The sequence below is a fragment of the Falco punctatus genome (assembly GCF_963210335.1).
Source record: "Falco punctatus genome assembly, chromosome: 10".
NCBI lineage: Eukaryota > Metazoa > Chordata > Aves > Falconiformes > Falconidae > Falco > Falco punctatus.
Window position 1 is genome coordinate 15,691,197 of NC_137590.1, and position 18,663 is coordinate 15,709,859.

The window sequence follows — 18,663 nt, forward strand, 5'->3', positions numbered from 1 at the left end:
AGATCGGCTCTTATTAAAGCAGAGCTGATGTCTGGTTTGCCCTTCATTGTACACGACATGGGCTGCTATGCATCCACGGCTGCTGTGGCTTTTTCAGGGCAGAATGTGCTTCCTTTTTGTACCGTGAATTTCAGGGAAAAAAATGGAAGCTGGGCCGTAATAAAAGGGAGGTGGGACAGAAGTTGTGCTCCTTGCTCTTAGCATCTTTGCAGGCTCAGCTCTTCAGACAGTTGAGAAATAGTCCCAGATGCAAAAGAGCAGAATCAGAATTGTTTTGGTTTAAGTTCCTTGTGAAAGCATTTAATGTAACACCAAAGCAGAGCAAAAGAATGAACAAGACAGTTGTATGAAGCTGTATTACAAATTTTGCTGTTCTATGCTACATTCCATTCATTCTTATTTTTCTCTGTCAGACGGAAAGAAAAGGCAATCTGGAGGCTCAAGCATGCCTCTGAGCTTGCTAAAAGCATTGCCCTTGGCCATGAACCTCCTAAAAAAGGTAGGTGTAAATATTTGCCACTCTTGCCTTGTGGCTACTTGCTTTCTGGCTGGGCAGATGCCCTGGCAGCTTCCATGGGTCCTTGCCATAGGGGTTGTGCTCCCAGACCAGGTGGTTCCCCAGCCAAGGGGAGGAGAGGAGCTGCTAGCCTGGGAGGGTGAAGGTAATATGGGGTGCTCTGCTGGAGAGTGGCACGGGTGATGTTTTAATCCCCAGGGCTCACAGAGAAGGCTCACGGGCAGAAAGTCTTGCCACGGGACAACTATTACTTTTGGGTGGTCTTTTTAGGTAAATGGGCCCCAATTGCTTGGTTCTTGCTGCATCCTCTGTTGAATCGCTTGTGTGCTGTCTTCAGTCACCTCCTTTAATCTTGTTTTCTTGGCTCTTTGCTTTAATAGAGACAGTGTCCAAAATCCTGCAGCAAAAATGCTTTGATCTCCCTGGCAGCCACAGGAAGCTTAACCAGAGTCAGAACCAGGCTATTCTAAATGCTCTGAGAAAACCCTTCACGCTCATCCAAGGCCCACCAGGTAAGGCTGGGGGGGGGCGTGGCAGGAGTACATGCCCACTTTGTTATGAAAGGCAGGTTAGAGTTAATCTGTTGCTTTCCGTAGGACCTTGGTGAGACAGGAGAAGGCAGCGTGGGTTGGCATCACCCGCAGCTGCTCAAGGCAGTCTCCTCAGTTCTTGATTTTATTTCATGGCTCATCACCCGGATGCTGACCTAGAGCACGGGTGTTGTGGCTCGAGTGTTCTCAGCAGCCTCCTTGTTTTTTCTAGGCACAGGGAAAACCATTGTTGGAACTCACATCGTCTACTGGTTCCATAAGCTGAATGACGATACCGTCAAGGAGCAAACACTTTCCCCTGAAGAAAAGCCCAAGGGGCAAAAGTGCATCTTGTACTGTGGCCCATCCAGGAAGTCTGTTGATGTTGTTGCTGGTAACTATTGGTTTTAAGCCCCTGAAGAGGCTCATACTGGGGGGAGGGAGATCACGTGGCCGCAGGCAGGAGCGGGGAAAGCAGGGCTGGTCCTTAGGGAAGACCCCTCGCTGCTGGGCGAGGACCAGTGAAAGTGGGGCTGGTAAGCGAGCGGTGGGGAGGAGGCGAGTGAGTGCGCGCCCTCTCAACATCGCCGGCGCCTGGTGCTGTCTGAGCAAACCTGTCCTCCTTCCCCAGAGATGCTGCTGAAGATGAAGAACCTGAAACCGCTGAGGGTGTATGGGGAGGCCGTTGAGGCAATGGAATTCCCGTACCCGGGGAGCAACCGGCACTTCTCCCGCAAAGCCTTGCGGGATGCAAAACCAAAGCGTGAGCTCAGGTAGGACTTTGTGGCCCCGCGGGCTCCAAGGGTGCTGGGGAGCAATGTTTTCTGCGTCAGCAAAGCTGAACAAGCCAGAGCAAATGCAGGTTCCACTCCGCTACTGTGGAGCAGCACTATGAACCTGCTTGATCGTTAATTTTTTCAAGTGAAGGTGTGTAGCCTAATGTAGCGCCTAGTCAGGAAATCCAGGTTGTCAGAAAGATCCTAGATGTTTTCCTCTCTTTTGAACAGCTCTAAAAGTCCCTGACTTTATTCCTGCTTTCAACCACTAAAGAAAAGCGGTTGTGTTTTGTATCCTCGAGGGTCAACTAAGAGTTAGGTCGGTAAGGATGGAGCAGTCTAACTGTGACTTCTTTAGCTCATGGGGTTTCTCTGCATAGGCAGATGTGGTCTGCTTTGCTGTAGAAGAGATCACTTCGGTCTGTGCTGGGGGGAAATATTTATATGTTAACTCTTTATTCAGCGAAATAATCCTGCATCATCGCATCCGGCGGCCACCCAACCCTTTCTGTCAGTATATCTGTAACTTTGACGCTCGGATGAGGAGAGGAGAGCAGATAACAGAAGAAGAAACAAGGAAGTGAGTAGAAGGAGACCCTGGTGAGAGATGGCTGACTCTGGCCGCGTGCCACCCCTGAAGCGCTTCCTGAAGGAGCACAGTGCAGCCACCTCCACCTCTGCGAGAAGAGGTTTGGGCTGTGCTCGCTGGCTCTCGGCTAACTGCGTGGAAGTCAGCAGATTTGTCCTGGCTCATGCAAGCCGAGGGACTAGGTGAAAACATCAAGGCAGATTAATAAGATGTGTGTTTGGAATGATGATAAAAAGTGATTAGCTTGGGGTTAGTGGTACAGTGCAGAGCCTCAGCATCACTTCTGCTCTCTTCTGTTGTCTGTCCGGACTAAAAGTTGTATTATGTGTGTGTGACACTTGCATCCTCCACCCTGAGCCCCCTGCCCTGCTGAGTTGAGGACAAAGTACCTTTCCTACAGTGTCTATCCAGAGCCTTTTTCTGGGAACACCAGCTCATCCTGGGGAGGGAGATGGAGCCCTAATAATTTGGGAAAGTATAGCCTCTGCTTGGTTGCTGCATGAGGAACCTGGACATGTTTCTCTTATGCATAACCTGGTGTCTTCTGCATTGACCACCAGGTACAAAAATCAGTTGTCGGCTGCTCGTATGTTTGAACTGGAGGCCCATGATGTCATCCTGTGCACGTGCTCTGCTGCATCGGCCACCTCCCTGGAGCAGCTCAACGTCAAGCAGATAATCATTGATGAGTGTGCCATGTCCACAGAACCCGAGACCCTCATCCCCTTGGTCAGCCACCCCCGTGCAGAGAAGGTCAGTCTTTTCCAAAGATGTGTCTCTAGGATGGCTGCTCAGGACTCTCAAGCGTCTGCATGTCTTCCATCCCTTACCTTGCTGCTCTTCCAAGTTTTTTTAGGTTTTAATGTTGTTCTTGGTAGTATCTATGGTGGTGTATCAATATTTTAGCCTTCAGGGATTTGTTTCTGGAATGGCTGTACTAATGACAGTTAAACTCTCAAGGCACAGAAGGGTACATGCAATACAGAAGTAATGTCACTAGATGCATAAGCTATACGTTATCAGTTCATATCACATAAAGCAGAGTCATAAGAACTGCTGTAGGCTTGAAAGCTGCTGTGAACAGTTGCATCTACTCACCTCTCTGCTATGTGTATCAGCTCAGCTCCTTGTCTTCTAAGAGTTACACCCATACTGTCTCCTCTAAACTTGCTCTTGGCTTTCTGCAAGAGAAAACAAGTGGTGGTGTGGCTGGATTTTTGGTGCTTCTTTACAGGGTGGGTATCACTGCCACCAAAAAATGTGCTGTGCACCCAGGTACAAAGTATTAATGTGACAAGAAGCATAGAGTAGATCTCAGTAGACTTACTTCGTGATATCTTTCTCCTGTCAGATGGGAACAAGCCTCTGCATTCTCTGGGTCAGGATCTTTATATAATGTCCAACATGGTCTTCAATTGAGGTTGCTGTAACTGTAAAGTAAATAAGTAGCAATAAATGCCTGTGTACAAATAGCCTTTCAACCAGCTGATAGCCTTCACCAGTGTCACCGCCCTCATAGCTGAGATGTTCACTCTTTGTTCCAGGTTGTTTTGCTTGGGGATCACAAACAGCTGCGGCCTGTGGTCAAAAATGACCTCTGCAAGAGTCTTGGCATGGAGACATCCCTTTTTGAGCGCTACCGGAATCAGGCATGGATGCTGGATACACAATACCGCATGGTGAGACCCTCACATGGATTGTCTTTTCTCCGTCACAGAAAATACTGCTGTCAGGGCTTACCTCCCGCCACTGGGAAACATGTTCTGTATTACTGCTTCCCCTTCCTAGACCAATGAATCATCCGCTTGCCCGGTGCCAGCTGCAGCACCAGGGTGCGGAGCTGAAGCGTGCCCAGAGAGGTGCTGCAGGTTGAGAAGTTCCTTGGTTTTTGTTCACCTCAGTTTCTCCCCTTTTCTCTGCCAGCACAAAAGCATTTGTGAGTTCCCGTCGCAGGAGTTTTATGAAACGCGGCTGAAAACATGCCCCCAGCCTCATCATAAACGCAGTGTCTTCCACCACAAAAATAACAACTGCTGCCCGATCATCTTTGGGCACATGGAAGGGAAGGAGCAGAGCCTCATGATTTCTACTGAGGAAGGAAATGAGAACTCCAAAGCCAACCTAGAAGAAGTGATGCAGGCGGTGAGGAGGGTCCTGGGGAATCTGGGGATATGCAAAAGGGAGGGTGTTGTGCTGAGTGACTCTGGGGATCGTGGAGGGATGATATTAGCGATACAGGATAAGGATCAGTGGGGAGATCTGGCGTGGCCTCCTGCCTGGTGCCTGCCCAGGTCTGCAGCACGCCACGATGGCCCTGGCCAGGGCGGCTGTAGGGGAGCGTGACCCAGAGCAGGGGGAGCAGCACAGCCAGGCACCATCGCTGCCCGGGGACAGGGCGCTGGAGGGCTGGGTCCCAGGTGAGCAGGACCCTCGGTGTCCCCAGGTGAGGATCGCGAAGCAGCTGACACTAGATGGCACCATCCAGCCGGAGAGCATCGCCATCCTGAGCCCCTACAGCGCCCAGGTGTCTGAGATCGGCAAGAGCCTTCAGAAGGAGGGCATCAGCGGAGTGACCACCTGCACCATCAACAACAGCCAAGGTGAGGGTGGCGGGGGCGGGGAGCCTTGGTTCTGTGCTCTCCTGCCTGCCCCAGGACCGAAACAACTTCTCCCAGAGACAGTCTTCCAGCAGGGTCCTTTCAGCCAGGGAGAAAGCATCCCTAGGGCAGCTTTCTGGGTGATTTGGGATTATAATAAATCCTTTGGAAACCTCTGGAGTGTCCAGGCAGGGTGAGACTGCTGAAGATAGGAAGGTGGAGGATGTCTGGAGGGGTGTTAAAGAACTCTCGTAACGTGCTCCTCGAAGAGCAATGACTGGGAGCCCGATGGCCTCCAAAGCTGGAGAAACCCAAATCGTGGCTGCAGCTCTGGTGGTCTTGCTGTAGAGAAATGAGTGTCTTGAGGGGTGGCCAGATGCTTCCTGCTAAAAAATCTGGTTCCGTTCCACTTTCTAGGAAGTGAGTGGAGATACGTGATCCTGTCGACTGTACGCTCCTGCCCCCGATCAGAGATCGATAGAAAGCCCACCAAGAGCTGGCAGAAGAAGTACCTGGGGTTCGTTACTGACCCAAACCAGGTCAACGTTGGCATCACGCGCGCTCAGGAAGGACTCTGCATTATAGGTGGGTCTCCTGGGAGTGTGCGCAGGCCGGCAGGGGAACAGGATGCCTGGATAAAAGGGTGGAGATCCCAACTAGTACAACTGCTGGTCTTGCTTTATTCTTTAGACTGTCTGTGGTGTTGAAGCTGGGCTATCTGGACAATCTGGGCAAAGCAGAGATCGTGCATGGCTCATACACCGCATGTATAATTAGTTTTTCTCACCCTCTGGTTCGGACCACGTTGTTTCTGTCACTTGTGTGCTAGAGCTCTCTCCTAACAGAATCTGGCTGCATATTTTCCTCCTAATCACGCGGGTGTAGGCTGTGATGTGTAGGGAAGCTGCTCGCAGATATGACAGCTCTGAAAAGGGAGCTGGGAATTTCACAGAGCTCTGGCTGAAGGAAATATCCCTGCAAGCTACCCAGCACTGTTAGGCTAGAAATGTTAGCCAAAAGTTCCCGTGACCGGTCTGTGATGCTATCGACCAAGCCTCTTGTGGCCACTAACCCACTGCCCCCATCCCTGTGCCAACAGGGAACCGGTACCTCCTGGAGTGCAACCCGTTGTGGAAGAAACTGCTCCAGCATTACAGACAGCACAACTGCGTCACTGCAGCCCAGGGGATTCTCGTCAGCAAGGTTTCAGCCTTCCGCCGATGAGGATGGTTTGTACCTTGATGAGCTTGTCCCGCTCTGCCTGAGCTGCGTTACGTGTGCCTTGGGAAGGACACAATCTTTCCATTGTTTAATGACCTACAGAGCCAAATGCAGCGGGGGAGCCAGGATCTGCCCCTGCTCGGTGACAGCTCAGCTTCAGTGCGTGCTTTGGCATCTTGGGTTTTTTTTAATCAGTGCAACCTTGGACAGGACCTTTCAGCTGTAGCAAACCAAAAAGCATTTGAAATGGATGGCTGGGTCTGTGACTTTGATGATGATACTATTTTTTTAACTGTAAGATTTTCAGCGGAGCCCCCATCCTCTCTGCCAGTGCAGCTGCGCTTTGGGGACCAAATACTCAGTCCATTCGCATGGAGGGTGGAACAACCGCGCAACGGAGCCACACGGCAAGCTGCGATTTGCCATAGAGGACCAAAGTTTCTGAGTACTACCACTCCTTTTAAAACCAAGGCCAGGGAATTTTTAAGACTTCTCATTTCTCAAAGCAGAAAACCAATTTTGTTTCTGTTTTTCTGTTGTTTTGGTTCTTTTTTAAATGAAGGAAAAAAGCAAAGAGACAACGATGCACCACTCTTTGTCTAGCCGAAATGCTGTTCTCTAAGCATGTAAATATCACAGAGCCAAGGCCAAGTTGATTTTGTAAATAGATTTACTTATTCTTTGTACAAAGGATGTTGTCCTCACCAGTATAAAGTTAATGAAAAGTGAGGACCACTCCTACCAGGAAACATTGGAATTTGTAAGCATATTTTAAACTGTTCTGAGTTTTATCTGAAATCTCCTACAAGAGGCCCCCCCCTTTCCTACCCAATATTTTTTTAAAGCTGCTTCTAATTTATTATTTTTTAATTCTGTGAATTTGTTTCACAGTCTTATGGCATAAGTTTTTAAGAGCAGTGATGGAAATTTGTTAAATATACCACAACGTATATGTGTATAAGGTTGTTGGGTTTTTTTAATTGTTATTTTAAGTATCCAAACTGCTGTGAACTGGAAGCTGTGATTCATTAGAGAAGGCTGCTTTTGCCCAGTAACGTATGGCTGATACAGATGTATAGTGGTGAAGCGGTGCTCTCTGCTGAATCATGGAGCTGCTTTTTGAGGCATGGTAGTTTTGAGGGAGGCTGTCTTTTATCTCATTTCAATTCTGAATGTATGAAGTGCCTGCCTCAGCTCTCCCCAAGACCACACGCCTGGCTGTCTCTAGATGTTCACGTGGGATGGAGCCAGGATGCAATCGCAGTGGTTGTGCACCAAGGATATAGCGTGCTGGGACACGGGTCCTCCTCAGCATAAGTGATGGGTCCCCGTGACTTCACAGCACGATGGCAGGGATGAATTTTATGCTGTGTTTGCAACCGAAAATGCAGCATGGCTCTTCCCAGTGTGGTGGAATGTGCAATAAGAAAGTGTTGTGTCTGGAAGAGTCCTTGGGTAACGCTGTTTCTTCTCATGCGTTTGTGTTAGACTTGACTCAAGAACCTATGGAGAAATTTTGTTGTTCTCTTCCTTATTTGAAACTACCTTCCTGCACTTCTGCATTTGGTGGGTTTGATTTGTATGCTAGAGACCACCCAGGCTTGCTCTTGTCTTTCTGAAGCATGATAACAAGCACATGGTTGGTGACGCCATGAGGGACAAAAGCCTATGGGAAGTACTTCTTGCTGGTTCTAAAGGTGCTTGACAAAAGCTGGTAAGATGTAAAGTTCATTGTTCCTCTTTGAAGTTATCGTGGCTGGGATCTTAAAAGATTCTACGCTAGCCTGATTTTGCAAATATTGCAATTCCAAAATAAGCTTGTATGGAAATAATTTTGTAGACTACTGAAATGCAATCTCCAAGATGATGTGGAGAATCACAAAAGGTGCTGGAACTGTTGGGATAAATACTTTATCATGGTGCCAGCATAATTCCAAAAAAGTCACCCTGGTCCCATTAGAACCAGCAGGTCTCATTTTCATGACCTAATGAATAGTCTCTCCCCTGTTATTTTTTTGCTGGTTATTTCATTACATGTAACACAAACGAGGAGACTCACCCCAAGCGTAGTGGCTCTTAGCCCAACGCTCTTGTGTGAGGTTTAGCTGTGTGTTTGTATAGACTGAGAAAGAGATTTCACAAAGCATCTCCCTTTGCCCTCAGCAGGGAAAAGATGTTTACTGCTTCTCCTTGGAGGGTAAAGGTTAGACTGAATGCTTTGCATGGTCACCTCTGTGTTGCAAGACAACATACTTTTTGTTTTTATTTTCCCCCTGAAGATGCATTTTGTGACTGGTGTTTAGAAAACGCTGCCCTAGACCACACAAACAGCAGTAACAGCCAGGCTGGACTCGGGCTCTTTGGGCTGAGAGCAGGTACCTGTAGAGTTGGTCATGCAGCTGCAATAGTCAGGGAATAGCAGAAAGTGCAATTAATCAACCTTTTTATAGACTGTTAGTGATGGCTAAATATCATGTTCTTGTTCTTACGCTCATAGATAGAGAATCATATAAATGAATAAGAGAAAAGAAGTTCAAAGTAGTCCGGTTTCATTTGCACACAGAGCTTTGAATTTACTTTTGAATTTTATGTTCAAGCACATATTCTTAAAATACTTTTAAAAAAATACGAAACCACCAAACCTTTGATAATTCCGATAGGAAACCACTGGCAGCATGGTGCACAGGGTATCTGTCTGATCACAGCCTCTATGTTTTCCACAGCTCACAGAAGAAAGTATTTTTGCAGGGCACAAATGTCAGTTAATCCAACAAGATCATTTCCTTGGCACTGACTAGAGCTTGAGGCCAAGTTGAACAAGGGGAACCTGCGCACGCAGCAGGTGGTGTGCCAGGCATCAGCCTGAGATAATCGGAGCGGTTGTAGCCATTGCCCTGTGTCCTGCTCGGACTGGCAGTGAAATTACAGACATCCAGAACTAGGAAACCTCTCCTTGGCTCCAGCTGGCCAAGGAGAAGCCCACTGGACTGTTTTTGAGGATTTGGACGGATCTGTATAGGACAATCAATTTACTGCAATAAATTGTTGGGATTTTTTAAAATGGAAATGAAATGTTAAGTGTCATGAAGTGTAAATTAAGGAACTCTAAATGTGGCAGGTTTTTATCTTTTGTATGTCTGTGACTGGCAGCAAACCTCAGATGACGTTTTGGATACAAATATTTTTACCTGCTTCTACCGTTTATAAGAATGAACCTCAACATTCCTTTTTTGATACTTAAGCCATAATTGTAAAAATTATTTGAATTTATTTAAATAATAAATTTTATTACTAAAAGATCTGTTTATGTGATGGTTTGACTAGAATCTGTGTGGGGATGGCTACATTTGGACTGAACTAAATGGTAAAAAGAAAATTAGCATTAACTGCAGTACATGGCTAAAAAGATTGTTTTCTTCATATCGGTGGTGTAGATGTATTACCCTTCCCCATTTGTTGTAGGGTTTTAGGGGGTTCTTGGGCTTTTTTTGTTTTGTTGTTGTTGTTTGTTGTTCTGTTTTATTTAATCAGAGTGATCTTTTCCTGCACTGTAGGGGAGTGAGGATGAAATCATGCTTAGGTAGCTGTAAGGCACAGGGTATAGAGAGTGAGAGGAATCAGAGATGGAGATAAGCTGGGGTGAGAAATTCGAAGAGCTTAGGATTTAGTTCAGGTGTTTTAGAGGAAGAACATGGCAGGGCGAGGCATAACTTGTGGTAAAAAAACTGCAACTTGCAACATCATTGCAAGAAGCTGGCACGGGGCATGTTGCGGTGGATGAAAAGCACTGGATGATGGCGATGCTGTGCTATCCCTGTGCTTTGCATCTGAGGTGTCCTGCAAGACTGCCTGCTTCCAGCTGCTCCCGCCTGTGGGTTCTGGCAGTGGGAAGTGAGTGCTGAGTCTGGAATGCTGCCCAAGGATGGTATTTTGTGTGAGAAATTTGGAATGGGTTACTGTTAACCTGGAAATATTTGGGGAAGGCGCTTGTAAAATTGTTGAAAACAAATCGAGTCCAGTTTTACGCATAATGTTTTAAAATAAGGTTTACTTTTTCTCATTTGTAATGGATTTCTCATTTTTGTAATGGATAAAATGAGAAAACTGTTCTTCTGTGCCATGTCATCCTTTTGGTGTCCAAGCACTTCTGTCTGCGTCTCCAACAGCATCAGTTTGTGTCGTCAATGTAATGCTGTCGTGCCATCTTTCAAAAACAAGAGTGTGAGTGTTTGTTCTTCTGATGAGGAATGTGTATGAACTGCCAGGCTGCAAGTCCCGGACTACACACGTGTTGGAGGTGACTACCTGAATCCTACCATATCCCACTTCTGCCTGACTCCCACCTGTCAGTAGCCTCACGTGCAGTTCATATCGTTCAAGGTGTGACTTTTGATCTTCGGCAAACCACTTGAGTGTGGCCCAGTCCTTGTGTGCAAATGATTCATTTCGATCAAAAATCAGTGGCATCTTGGTACGGAGAGAAAGCCTAATGTTGGGAAGCATAGTACCTCTGAGATCTACTTGTGACACCATCTGGTGCTTGAAATGGAGCTTTCCCGGCACTTGCAAGGAAGTGAGAGTTTCCATATACTCAGAGAGCTTGGACAGCCTCTGCATAATCATGTCCCACCGGGAAAGAAAAGTTACAGTGTCATAAGTCTCTACGTAATGGCTCAGCTCCTCCCGACCTCGTTCCAGTTGTTCTAAGAGCTCAGTTAGAAGCGACAGCTGGATTTCAGTCTGGGTTTTTCCCACCTTCTTCATCCTCTGGAATTGCCTGGGGTCTATTAGTTGCAAGATGTTAGTGCGATGCATCACTTGGTTCTGTTCTGTCACGGTCACGTGTTTGGGCTCAATATCTAAGTAAAAGTAACATTTGCTCAGAAGCTCAGCTTTTTTCCGGTGGTGCTGGAGGTGGTGCAGGCTCAGGGTGGAGTTCAGGAACTGCAGAACAAAGCTGCTCCTTTCTGAGTACTGCTCCCGGCTGGCATTGTCTTGTGCTTCACTGTGTGTGGTACTGTCCAAACTGGTTTCAAATTCATTCAAAATCACAGCCATGATTCCAAAGCTCAGGTGCTGTGTAAGAAAGCAGCAATAATAACATTAAGAATCAGAGGAAAAGCAGCTGGGAGGGAGTATAATCATGACTGTGACTCTTCTCTTAATTAAAGCTTAGCTTATAAATTTATAGATGCAAAAGAACTCTTAGACTAGATGTAGTACCAGAGGAATTTTCCTTTACAGTTGTATGCTTTTGAATGTTTTGTATAGTCTACTTCTATATATTCCAACCAACTAGTTTCCTTCTACACCCCCACCCCCCGAGAGGTTCTACCTCTGCTTAATAGATTCAGAACGTCAGGAACTGTTCTCTGGTATACTCTGCCAAAATTTCTCCCTATCTTATTATCTTCTGTTTCATTCTAATTAGATGCCTTTGTACTCCTGTAAGCAATTTCTTTCCATTCTTCTACATCTCTGGAGATGTCTGTTTTTCTCTCTTTGTAATCTGCCAGGCTGCCAAGGTTTGAGACCCATCGTCTAAGCCCATTCCTACAGCTATATAATCAACTTGGTGATTATATATTAATTTATATAATATATATTAATTTATATAATATATATTAATATGTAATAAATTAACCCTCTGCCCCCTAGGCGAGCTGGTATCCAGCAGGCAGAACCATGAATGCCCCAAATGCCACCTCACAACAGCTTTCAAGAGGAACGCTAGCGTTTTCCCTTGTACCTCCACCTTTCACAGTGGATTGACAGTTGTAACCTGACAATGTTTTCAGTGATGTATTGCTTTCCCTTTCTCTGTTTTTAATTTACATCATCACCTTGGACCACGATATCTACTTGCTTTCTTGTAGAGCACTGTTAGTCTATAAACAACATACAGTAAGAGAATGAAACACACGTAAAGCACCTATGAACAGGTAACAGTTCACTGGAAGGAAGGTGTTTAGGTAGTGGTCCTTTGCAACTGTTATCTGCTGTCTTAGTCTTAGCTGCTTCATTTACTGGCAAAGATGTGCCCTGGGTGGTGGTGCCCACTGAGCCAAGGTGGAAGTTGTTTCTTTATTCTACTTTAGCTGAAGTACCTGTGGCTCATGCAGCTTACCTATCATAAACAGAAATTAGTTAAATGCCTGTGCCTCCCTGTTGTTGGTGACATTGTAATGAGAACCCAGCTTGATGCTGAGAATGTGGCTTTCATAAGCTGAACACACTGGATTTGAAAAAGAAAGAAATACGAATTCTGAGAGGAAGATTTTGTGATCCCAGTTAGACTGCGATGATGCCATCTAGCAACAGGTAACTTTCCTTATTCTATGTAATTTCCTGGTTATAATTATTTAAGTTCTTGTAGTATCTAGCTGGGATATTTTAATTCTTACATGTCTTGTAGAAGCTAGATGGTGATATCTAGTTGACAAAGCCATTTTTCGTAGCCTCATTTTCCATAAATACATAACAGAACTAATAACACTTCCTCATAGGAATTTCAAGTGTTTGTAAACCTTTCAGATGTCTGGCCCCTAGCTGCACTGCAATTTATTCATTTGCAGCAACTTTGTTTCCAAGAGAGCTGTCAACTTAAAAAACAGGCTGTATTTCCTTTCCACTTTTTTCTTTCCACAAAAAAAAAACACCTAAACCAAAGCACAGTGCCAGTTCCTGGCATCCCCGTATGGAGTGCAACAGGGACAGCACATGCACCAGGTTACATTACCCCGCTTTCAGAGTGATTTGGCTCTGTAGAGCAGTCTGTTTGCCCACAGACAGAGCTGTGATTGTGCTTGTTTTCCCTTTCTGTTTTTTATATCCCATTTTTTTCGTGCCAGAGACGGCTGTTTTCCCAGTAGCACTGCTACATTTGCAGCCTGGGAGGCTGCAGTTGCCCAGGCTGGGGGCTGCGTGGCCCTGGGCTCACCCAGGCCAGGGCTTGGAGGGGGTGGAAGGGGGCACCCATGGGAGCTGGAGCCACCCCAACACCTTCCCGGTGGCTCAAACCCAGCCCTGTATCCCAGGCCTGCAGCCTCCTCAAGCTGCCCTGGGCTGGGGGCCAAGGCCTGGCCCCTCTGGCAAAAGCCAAGCCCAGAAGGCCCCAGATTGCCTTGCCCAGCACCAACCCAGCTTGCCAGGCCCTGGGGAGCTCCATCCAGCAGCACAGGGCTGGCCCTGCCTGCAGCCCAGCTGCCTGCAGCCCTGCCTGCAGCCCAGCTCTGCCTGCGGCCCTGCCTGGCCCTGCCTGTGGCCCTGCCTGCAGCCCAGCTCTGCCTGCGGCCCTGCCTGCAGCCCAGGTCTGCCTGCAGCCCTGCCTGGCCCTGCCTGTGGCCCTGCCTGCAGCCCAGCTCTGCCTGCGGCCCTGCCTGGCCCTGCCTGTGGCCCTGCCTGCAGCCCAGCTCTGCCTGCGGCCCTGCCTGCAGCCCAGGTCTGCCTGCAGCCCTGCCTGGCCCTGCCTGTGGCCCTGCCTGCAGCCCAGCTCTGCCTGCGGCCCTGCCTGGCCTTGCCTGTGGCCCTGCCTGCAGCCCGGCTCTGCCTGCGGCCCTGCCCAGCCCTGCCTGCGGCCCTGCCCATGGCCCGGCTCTGCCTGCAGCCCAGCCCGGCTCTGCCTGCGGCCCTGCCTGGCCCTGCCCAGCCCTGCCTGTGGCCTGGCTCTGCCTGCAGCCCAGCCTGGCCCTGCCTGCAGCCCGGTTCTCTCTACAGCCCGGCCCGGCCCTGCCTGCGGCCCTGCCCGGCCCTGCCTGCGGCCCACCCCCGCTCTACCTCCGGCGGGCCCGGCCACCCGCAGCCGCGCAGGCCGCGGCGGTTGCCATGGCGGTGCTCCTGGCACTCGGGCCGGGGTCCCCGCCTGCCCTGCCAGCGCCCTGCCCCGGGCGGCCCGGGCAAGCCTCAGGAGGGGCCTGCAGCGCCTTGGTCGGCCGCGGGGGCCGGTGCCTGGTACCCACCGCCCAGCTGTGCCCCGGCTGGCGGGGCTGTGGCACCCCCCAACCCCTCCCCCAAGCCCCCGCTTTACACCGCCATGCTTGTTGCTCGGGTTGTGGGGCCATGCCCCAGTTACCGGTGGGACAAAAATAATTTGTACTTAACCCTCCATGAATCTCAGCAACCCACCTCTCAGCCACCCCTCCTTCTCCCTGCGGTCCCTGGGGAAACGCAGTACCGCGGCTCCCTGCGGGGTCCGTAGCACCGGGCCGGCCTCGAGGGGAGATGTGTGGAGAGGAGCACGGCCGTGCCCTCCTCTGCCCGCTTAACTGGCGGCGCCTGGGGTTGTACTGAAGCGGTGACACGGGTGGCTTACAGGGAGCCAGCACACAATGCCCAGCTGCTGTGGTCACAGTGGGCGCATCCCCCGCTGCCAGGCACGGGAGGGGGAGGGGCCGCTGCAAACCCTGGGCTGGCATCGCCCACCTGGAGGTGTGAGAAGGCCCTGTCCCCCACCCCGGGCCCTGTCCCCCACCCCGGGCTCTGTCGCCAACCCTGAGCTCTGTCGCCAACCCCGGGCTCTGTTGCCAGCTCTGGACTCTGTCCCCCACCCCGGGCTCTGTCCCCCACCCCGGGCTCTGTCCCCCACCCCGGGCTGTGTCTCCCACCCCAGGGCTGTTTCCCATTGTACCGGAGGCCATGGAGGAGAAGAGCAGAGGGGCCAGGGGCTCTGTGGGTCCCCCTTGGCAGGCACATTGTGGTCTCACTCCCTTCTTGTGCCTTTGCTGTTGTGTCGGTGCTGTGGGAGTGCTAAGCTGACGAAAGGACCGTGTTCTGAGGACCACATGGTTTCTGATCGTTGGGGCACTCAAAACACAATTTCCAAAGCTCTGCCTCCCTGTGTGTGACATTCCCGCTGCTCCTCCAGTGTGCTTCACCTCTGCTCCGTGGAGCTAGGTAGCAACATCAGTGTTTTCTGAGCCCCGCTCCAAGGCCAAGGAGCCTGACTGAGCTGTTCACTGCAGGCAGGTGGAGAGCTCTGTTCCCTCTGCAGAGCCCGGGCCTCAGCAGCAAACTGCGGGGGCATGGCCTCGAGCCAGGGGTCCTGGCGGACAGATGAAGTAGCTAAGGCAGGACAGCCAGAAAATGGTAAATGCTAGCTCAGAGCCAGGTGCAGTGAGCGCAGCACGGAGCAGAAAAGCCGGCCCCGTCCTGGAAAACCTTAAGGTTGTGGTGGCACCTTGCAAAGTGGCTGCTGTGAAGTGCTGTGCTGGCACGGGGCTGCCCTGTTCCGCACACCCACAGGCACCTCACTGGGGTTTTGAGTTGCTGGGTGTAGGTACACCTCTGCCTCTGGTGCTTAGTATCCTAACAGCCCCAGTTATATCCACGCTGTTCCAAACAACACATCCATTTCTGGGAGCAGGATTGTGAATGACCCTGCGCTGAATTCCTGAGCATTAGGGCATCAGCAGCAGCACCCCACTGATGCTCTGCCTGGGACCTGCTCTGAGCCCAGTGCGGGGCGGATCTGGGATATCCACAGGTAATGCTTCAGCTCTGCTCATCACCGCTTTGCAGATGTTAATATTTGCCCAGGAAAGCACAGGTGGTTCTGGGGTATTAATGGGATTTGCTGGGCTTTATGGCGTGCTGTGGGGTGAGGGTACTTTTGCTTTTTGAGAGTGAATCTTACACTCTGGTGCTTTGCTCTCCACTGTGAGACTGAGGCTGTTTCACAAAGTGTCAGGAGTTTTGTTAACTTAAACTCATAACCCTTATTAAAGAGCTGTGTTGAAATAGGATATAAACTACTTCATGAAATGCAGCAAACTTCCTTTTGGGTAGGAAGGGATTTTCCTGCTCTGCTTTGCTGCAGGACCCGACTGGCCAGTCAGCTGTTTTATTGTGGAGACTGGCTCGTCTGGTTCACAGTGGGAAGCTCAATACCATGACCGGTATGTTCATCAGCAAACCAGACAGACATCCTGCGTGTAAAGGTGCCTTCATACTCCCTGCAATTAAATCTTTGGGTCAGGGCTTAGCCTTAATGCTGCCTTGTACGCTTAGCTGGTGCATCTCTGCTAAGCTTTTTAATTGAATGATGGGTAAGATCCATATCCTGCTTGAACATCAAGGGAGGAGGCGATATGTCATTTTAAGAAATCAATGCATCTTCTCAAGGCAGCTGGAGCTTACCATTTCACTTCACAGCTGCCAAGAGATTAACTATACAATTGTCAGGTGTGATTCTGTAACAGACAAGGAAGATAACAAATATGAGTGAAAGAAGGTTGACAGCCTTGCTTGGGGGGGCGGGGGGGAGGGCTAGCAGAGGTCAGTATTTGGTTATAATGCCAAGTTTCTGCAGGAAATGAGTGTTCATGCTCATGCCATGGATCCCAGTCCTGTCGTTCGGGCTGTGTGTGCTGGGAACTGGACCTGTCCTTTTCTCTTGGCCTTAGGGGTCTGAGGGCTTAAGGACATAAGAAGAGTCCTGCGGAGGTCCAGCTAACCTCACCTCCTATTCCAGCCACAGCCTGTGCCAGTTCCCTTGGGAGAAGTTCGAAGCAATGCTTGCACTTTGTGTCCATGTCCCACGATTTCTGACGGTGTGATGGTGCTTTGTATTTAATGGCTCTCAGTGGAGAGCATGTCTGCCTTCAGGGCCATTCAGGGTGTTCCTGTACCCCAGAACTGACCTGGAAAAGGTGGAGGGAGAAGATGAAAGTATGGCACAGCTGAGCCCTGTGCAAAGGATGAGCTTCCCATGCAGCAAAGGTGAAGTCCTGGGCTTAACAAGCTTTGCTCCTCATTTTGGCAGGGTCGGGATGTCACCTGAGCAGTTTCTGTGAGCACGGCATGGTGCGTGTTTGAAATGGGATTTATTGGTGGAGTTGTGCAAAGACTTTTGCACTGAGCTTGCTTGTGCTTCTCATTGTCGGAAATGCTAATCTTCTTCCCAAATTTTGCATAGAAAAATGGAATCCCTTTGGCTGCCCCTATCCTGAACGGCTGGCCAAGCTTTTGATTTTAGGAACATGAGCATAAACCTGCTCGGTTCAGTTTCAGTCTGCAGCTGAAATTTTACTGTTTTCAGTGCTTTTCATCAAGGATCAATTAAATTATAGGATTTTACAGCACTCTATGAATCTCTTTGATTTAATACAAATGTGTTTGAAGCATTCAACACCACATACCCCTCTTTTCCCCCCTCATCAGCTGAGCTGTCTCTGTAGTAGAGCTGACAGCCGTCGTCTGCCACGTTTGTCACTCTGCCCTGTCTTCCTGCCCACAGCATCAAAATAAAGAACTTGTTAGTCCTGTCTTTGAGATCAAGATATAAGCAGACAATTGATTTTCCTCCCTCTTCTCATTAGTAAGCTCTGACACTTAATAAAACATATATTTCCACTCTTGGGGTAAGAAAAACATCCAGATAGTGCCTGTCAGAGAGAGCTGGGAGCGGGAATTCATCTTTATGGAAAATCAATAGCTGAAACAGAGAAATTGGCAGAACCCAAATTAAAAGTCGCTGGCAATTTCTGTCTTCATATTTCATGTCTGCTGCATGTCTGAAACAATAATTTGCTGCAAAGGAAGCTACCGAGGCACAGGGGAGAGCATGGACTTTGTGCCTGGTTCTGCTGCTGCTTCCAGATGGGCCCTTGCAGGTGACAGTGGCTGTTGGGTGGGCTCGGTTTGGAGCAGCTCTTTGGGCAGTGCCTGGTTCAAGGTGGCCCCTGTCCTGGGGACCGAGAGCTGTTCAACACAGACCTGTCTGTTAGAGCTTGTGTCGATCGCCACCGCCGCCATTGCTGGCAGCGCTGTCATAAAAGTCTCCCATTACCACCTCTTCCAGAGTTCCTGGCTGTGTCCCTGCATCCCTAGACAGTGCCCATAACTTGCCATGCTTGCCTGGCTCCGTGGGAGCTGGACTTTCAGAGCAGGGCTGCCCATCAGCCGGCTGCACTGAGCTGCTTCAAACCCCATTATCACAAGGGGTGTGACTAATTCACTCCGTGCTTGCTCCCAGTTTTGCTGGTGCCTCACATAACTGAAATAAATTACACATTTGAGACATATCCCAAATCCACACATTGTGAACTCACTTTGCCCATCAGGTTGTCATACAGAAGGCTCACTTTGAGAAGGAAGAGGGTTGTAAGTTTTCTACTTTTTCTGTTGTAATTTTTTTCATCTGGCAGTTGGGAACTGCTCTCCTGGGATGCAAAAGTCCCAGCTGGACCAGGCCAGGGAGGAGTTAATTGCATCCCCAAGGCAGCAATTATCTCCAGCTCATTATACCCACTAATGAAACCCTAGGAGGGAGCCCCCCAGCCTGGACCTGCTGGAGTTTGAGGTAGCTGTTTGCCTACAGCAGGCCAAGAATTTTGTGGGTTTGGAGGCTGGTCTGGGCCAAAAGTCCTCCCGGTTCTGTGCCCAGCCCAGAGACCTGCTGCGTACAGGGCTGAGCGCTTGGGATTTCCTCAGGCAA

At 49.5% G+C, this 18,663-nt stretch overlaps 2 protein-coding genes across 5 annotated transcripts in view; one reads left to right on the top strand and one right to left on the bottom strand.

Annotated features, from left to right (window-relative positions):
* HELZ2 (helicase with zinc finger 2) overlaps window positions 1-9,529 on the top strand; it is a 33,682-nt gene extending 24,153 nt beyond the window's left edge. For all 4 annotated transcript variants that reach the window (XM_080405945.1, XM_080405944.1, XM_080405946.1 and 1 more), the window contains 11 exons: window positions 414-499; window positions 898-1,029; window positions 1,280-1,441; window positions 1,679-1,820; window positions 2,287-2,403; window positions 2,973-3,165; window positions 3,957-4,091; window positions 4,336-4,554; window positions 4,856-5,012; window positions 5,427-5,594; window positions 6,109-9,529. In XM_080405945.1, the coding sequence (XP_080262071.1) occupies window positions 414-499; window positions 898-1,029; window positions 1,280-1,441; window positions 1,679-1,820; window positions 2,287-2,403; window positions 2,973-3,165; window positions 3,957-4,091; window positions 4,336-4,554; window positions 4,856-5,012; window positions 5,427-5,594; window positions 6,109-6,233 (1,636 nt within the window). In that variant the 3' untranslated portion in view covers window positions 6,234-9,529. The remainder of the gene's footprint in view (window positions 1-413; window positions 500-897; window positions 1,030-1,279; window positions 1,442-1,678; window positions 1,821-2,286; window positions 2,404-2,972; window positions 3,166-3,956; window positions 4,092-4,335; window positions 4,555-4,855; window positions 5,013-5,426; window positions 5,595-6,108) is intronic.
* FNDC11 (fibronectin type III domain containing 11) lies at window positions 8,238-13,429 on the bottom strand. The gene has a single exon (XM_080405959.1). It carries the CDS (start codon window positions 11,286-11,288, stop codon window positions 10,353-10,355), a length of 936 nt encoding a protein of 311 aa, XP_080262085.1. The 5' UTR covers window positions 11,289-13,429; the 3' UTR covers window positions 8,238-10,352.
* Window positions 13,430-18,663: the final 5,234 nt, after the last annotated feature.